At 38.6% G+C, this 4,570-nt stretch overlaps 1 protein-coding gene across 1 annotated transcript; it reads left to right on the top strand.

Moving 5' to 3' along the window:
- Positions 1 to 214: 214 nt before the first annotated feature.
- LOC150087563 (sulfotransferase 1C2-like) lies at positions 215 to 1,178 on the top strand. The gene has a single exon (XM_090372538.1). It carries the CDS (start codon positions 225 to 227, stop codon positions 1,176 to 1,178), a length of 954 nt encoding a protein of 317 aa, XP_090228664.1. The 5' UTR covers positions 215 to 224.
- The last annotated feature ends 3,392 nt before the right edge of the window (positions 1,179 to 4,570 follow it).

Here is a 4,570-nt window from a genome sequence, read left to right as displayed (position 1 = left end):
CTTCTCTTTTATTAATTATGTTAGGACCAATGAAAGTTCAGCTGCGTTTTCCTTGTACTTTGTAATGACATTCCCTTCAAAGTTTTACAATTCTTTATGATCTATTATACTTTAACATTACCTTGGAATTTGAACATTAAATTCTTTGTTTACTCTGAATATCAACGACTCGCTATTTGTTAATCGCAGTTTTCAATTTTATTCAGGTGTTCCCTTGGGCTGTGATGGACTCCGAACCCAAAGTTACAAAGATCCCTCTACGATATGTCGATGGGTTCCCCCTACCAGCTCCTTTATCTGAAACAAATTTTCGGGAACTGTTAAAATTTTCTCCAGAAGAAGGAGACATCTTCATCGTAACTTACCCCAAGTGTGGAACTACTTGGATGCAGTACATAGTTTGGGAGATCCTGAACGACGGTCTTCCTCCTCCTCGCAACGGCAAACGTATGCTTTTCTCTCTAATTCCGTTCCTCGAAGTCACAGGTGTTAAGAATATCGGTGACCGTCCAAAACCCCGAGTGATGAAAACTCACCTTCCTTTCCATCTTCAACCTTACAGTCCTTTGGCGAAGTACATAAATGTCATAAGGAATCCTTGGGATTGCTGCGTGTCCTACTTCCACCACGAGAAGAATATGCCTCATTCAAAAGATATAACGTTCGACGAGTTCTTCGAGGCTTTCTTGAAGGGAGAAGTACCATTTGGGGATTATTTCGATCATACATCTTCTTGGCACGTCCACAAAGACGACCCAAATGTACTTTTCCTTACATATGAAGACATGAAGAGGGATCCTCGTACTGCGCTCTTCGCGGTTGCTGAATTCATCGGGCAGAAGTACAAGCAGAAGTTGGAGGAAGACGAGGAACTGGTGAAAAGAATACTGAAGCACACCGAGTTCTCTTATATGAAAGAGAACGTGGTAATGGGCAGACCCAAAAAGGATTCGCATACTCACAATCTTGAGGATTTGTTAGAAAAATTTAAGAACCTCGCAGATGACGAGGACGAAGAAGAGTTGAAAAAACAAGAAAAAATGGATTTCTTCTGGCGAGGAATGACAAACAATTGGAGAACTCACATTTCCGCCCAACAAGAAGAAAACCTTTACAACAGAATGGTAAAGAAACTGAAAGGAACAACTTTGGAGAACTTTTGGAGTTTACCGAAATAGGAAGAGAATGCGCTCTCTCTCTCATTCGCTCTCTCATTGCGATTACAATTAATTACACGACGATGGCACAAATCGTCACTCGTTAATGTTAAGCGGGCAATTATAACTTTTAGTTTTACAAGATGATCGCAAATAAAGAAAAGATTCTTCTGTATTTTCTTTGACTTAAAATTATTAAGAACACTTTCTTTAGATTAGTTCTTTTCTTTCAGGCAACTAGCGTGGAAAGGCACGTTGTATTTCAGAAGACGTGTCCCGAAAGTCCTCTCGAAATCTATCGTACATATACATTTTTATGTATAGTTAATACCATTTTATACATTCTATATTATTACTGATTTAAGAACACGACGTTTAGTTTCTAAGTTAACAGTTGTAAGGTAGAAATATAATTTCATGAATACATCCATCAATACTACTGTCCACTTCTAGAATTAGTAAACAAGGTGCGCTTTCTTTTAAACACCTTGTCAGAAAAAGATTGGAATGCTGCAAAGTTCTTGCCATCTTGAATCAAAATATCGAAGTTGTCAGTACTAATGGGTTGAGTGCTGTTAAATAGTTTTGTCTGAGGTCGTAATACGCCGGGCAAAGAAGCAGAACAATCTTCTACTGCCCCACAAACACGTCTTAATCTTTTAAGCCACATTCTATACGTGGGGATAAAAGAAAATTTATCGTTAATTAAGAGACCGAGATATTTATTTTGAGAAACATAAGGAATTTGGACATTGTTGATATGGAGTTTAGGAGGTCTGTTATAATCCAGTTTATTGTTGAAGATCATCATTTTTGTTTTTGTCTCAGAAATTTTTAATTCGTTTATATTAGACCATTCGAGCAAATCATCGAGGATTTCTTTCCCATGTGTTTCTTGCAAAAGTCTTCATCTGCCTGATATGCTCCTGTGTGGACATGTGTATATGTAATGGGCGGCACCAAGAACGTCTGTTCAACTCCGTCTCGTGTCTTTGTGAAGAACAGAATCACTACAAATGGGCCAGATATGTTTGTGATGTAGGTTTGTGTGCTTTGTGTGTGTGTTCTGTTGTTATGTTCTGGCCAATTGGCTACCCAGAAGCATCAGTCACCTGGACAAATGATTCGGGGCACTCGTCCACACCACGGGAAGGTGGGCCAGTTCCAGTAGTAGTGGCATGTGATGGAAGAAAGCAAGTGTATGAGCTTATGCAGCATCAGCCAAAAAAAAAAAAAAAAAAAAAAAAAGACACCATTGCTTCCGATTTCTCCTTAATCGGCCACTCGCAATACCCTGAAGCTGGAATGTGGAAATCTCTTGATCTCTCACACTTTACCATTAGATACACGACAGAAAGCTTATATACAGCATCGCCCAGAAAACAAGAACAAAAAAGGACAGGGCCTGCTTCACTTCTTCATTCCCTCCAATAGTTTCTCTATTTCTTCACTGAATTTCTTAAAACCATCAACTTCCCCAACATCAGATGGAAGTTCGTTTCAGCAATCGCTCACCCAGTGACTAAACCAAAATTATCAAAAAGTTCATAAAATATTTTAAAATTTATAGAAATTTTTGGAAAATTTAATTGATTTATATTCCACACCACTAAAAATGTTTTGTATTTTTTGAAGAAATTTTTGTAGAATTGTGTGAATTTTACTATCGCGGCTTATTGGATCTACACTGCTCGACAAAATTAACAGAACACCCCCTATGAACGTGTTTAAGTCGTGCAGCATGCGATGAAGTGGAAAACTATTTGGCACGGTGAGGTGGCGTGGAATAACGATAAATAAATAAATTCTTTATTGCTAATAAGTACAGGACATGTACTAGAGACAATAACACTCGACGTGGCCAGGAGTTTTACATTATAAATTAGATTAATTGGCAAAAATAGAAAAATTTAGCGTCACATGGAAATTACTATAATAATGAAAATACGAGGATTGAACGTCATATGGAGGAAATTATCCACAGATGGAATCCACTCGAGGAGCGTGTGACGGTATTTGTAGTCGGTAGCCAATTTCTGAAGTTCGACTCCAAGACGGAGCACTGCCTGAATTTTGGGGAGTGCCTGGGCAGGTAGGAACCGACTACACAGTTTCGACCGGTTGTATTTGAGGGTCAGTGTGGGCTCTGACCTCAAGGATGGCGTAGGATTGTGCCACTGACAGAAATCCCAGATATTTGGGACGTTTATGACTCCTGTGTACATTCTTACTGTAGCCATAAACGCCTGCTGCTGCTGCTGCTCGAGCGACCACAATGTCATCACTTTTATGATTAGTTTAAGCAACAATCCTAGGGTTATTAGGAGCTGTTTTGACTTACCGCGGTTTAAGACAAAAACACATTGATTGGAATATCTTTGATGTAAAAGTACATGAGCTTACTTCAGAAGAAATAATCGTCCAACTTGGCTCGCTTCCTGCTGATATGCAGATTTCTAGGGTTCAAGAGATTGTAATCACTGTCTGTGAGTCCACTCTAAAAAAAGAAAAAACGAAAAATGAATAGTGTTTCATGGTGGACCCCAAATCTCACAATTCTCAGAAGAAACTTACAAAATGCTCGTCGTAATTTCCAGAGGGCAAAGAGAGCTAACAGGCCCAGAGATGAGATTGACAGGCTTGGTGAGTTGTATAAATCCAATAGGAGTTATTTCAATACCATTTTCCAAGAGAAGAAACTTGCCTGGGCAAGGTTTGTTCGGCATAACATAAAGGAAGATCCGTGGGGATTATAAAAGAGTTCAACAATAAATAGTTCTTTTCAAAAATTTCAAAAATTTTAAATATATTCCCGAATAGTTTTGATAATTCAAAAAATATTAAGACACCATTTATGTAAATGTAACATGTACTATTTATATGAATGTCCCAAGGCATTAACAATGTACTTTGTCTGTAACGTTAATAAAAGATATTAAATACGCCATGTTACTCTCGATGATCAACAAAATCTGTTCAATTATGCCTCGATCCGGAAAACTGCTAACATAACCAACACAACACATGACAAACACTCTAATTAACATATCCAGTTGTAAAGCTGTTATTTTGTCCATAAATCTTGCAAATCATGAGTGTGTCTTCCAAGCGGGAACTACCACAAAGAACAAGAAATGTCTCCATTGCATCCATTCTTTTCACAAAGGGCACCTCTGGAGCCAGGTGGGAAGGAGCAGCACACGCTTCTAGATTAGACCGGGGTTCTCGGGGTTCGAGCCTGTCACCACCAAATACGGAGGATGCGGAAAGGTCAGGGAATGACCACCACTTATTCCCGGAGCAATATGGCCTTAGTTGCTAATGCTCCTAAATAACCAACAAACAATCTTTTCACAATGCCTTTCAACAAGTCTGGCTTAAAAATTTTATTATTATTTTTATTAGTTGTTCTT

The sequence above is a fragment of the Mastigoproctus giganteus genome, chromosome 4 (genome assembly GCF_048544385.1).
Source record: "Mastigoproctus giganteus isolate SK-2022 chromosome 4, ASM4854438v1, whole genome shotgun sequence".
NCBI classification, from domain to species: Eukaryota; Metazoa; Arthropoda; class Arachnida; order Uropygi; family Thelyphonidae; genus Mastigoproctus; species Mastigoproctus giganteus.
Note: the sequence above shows the minus strand (reverse complement) of the source record. Positions and strands in the feature narration are given on the sequence as shown.

Bases quoted from the DNA above. Each gene is read 5' to 3' on its own strand.
- LOC150087563 (XM_090372538.1), top strand. From the start codon at position 225: ATGGACTCCGAACCCAAAGTTACAAAGATCCCTCTACGATATGTCGAT.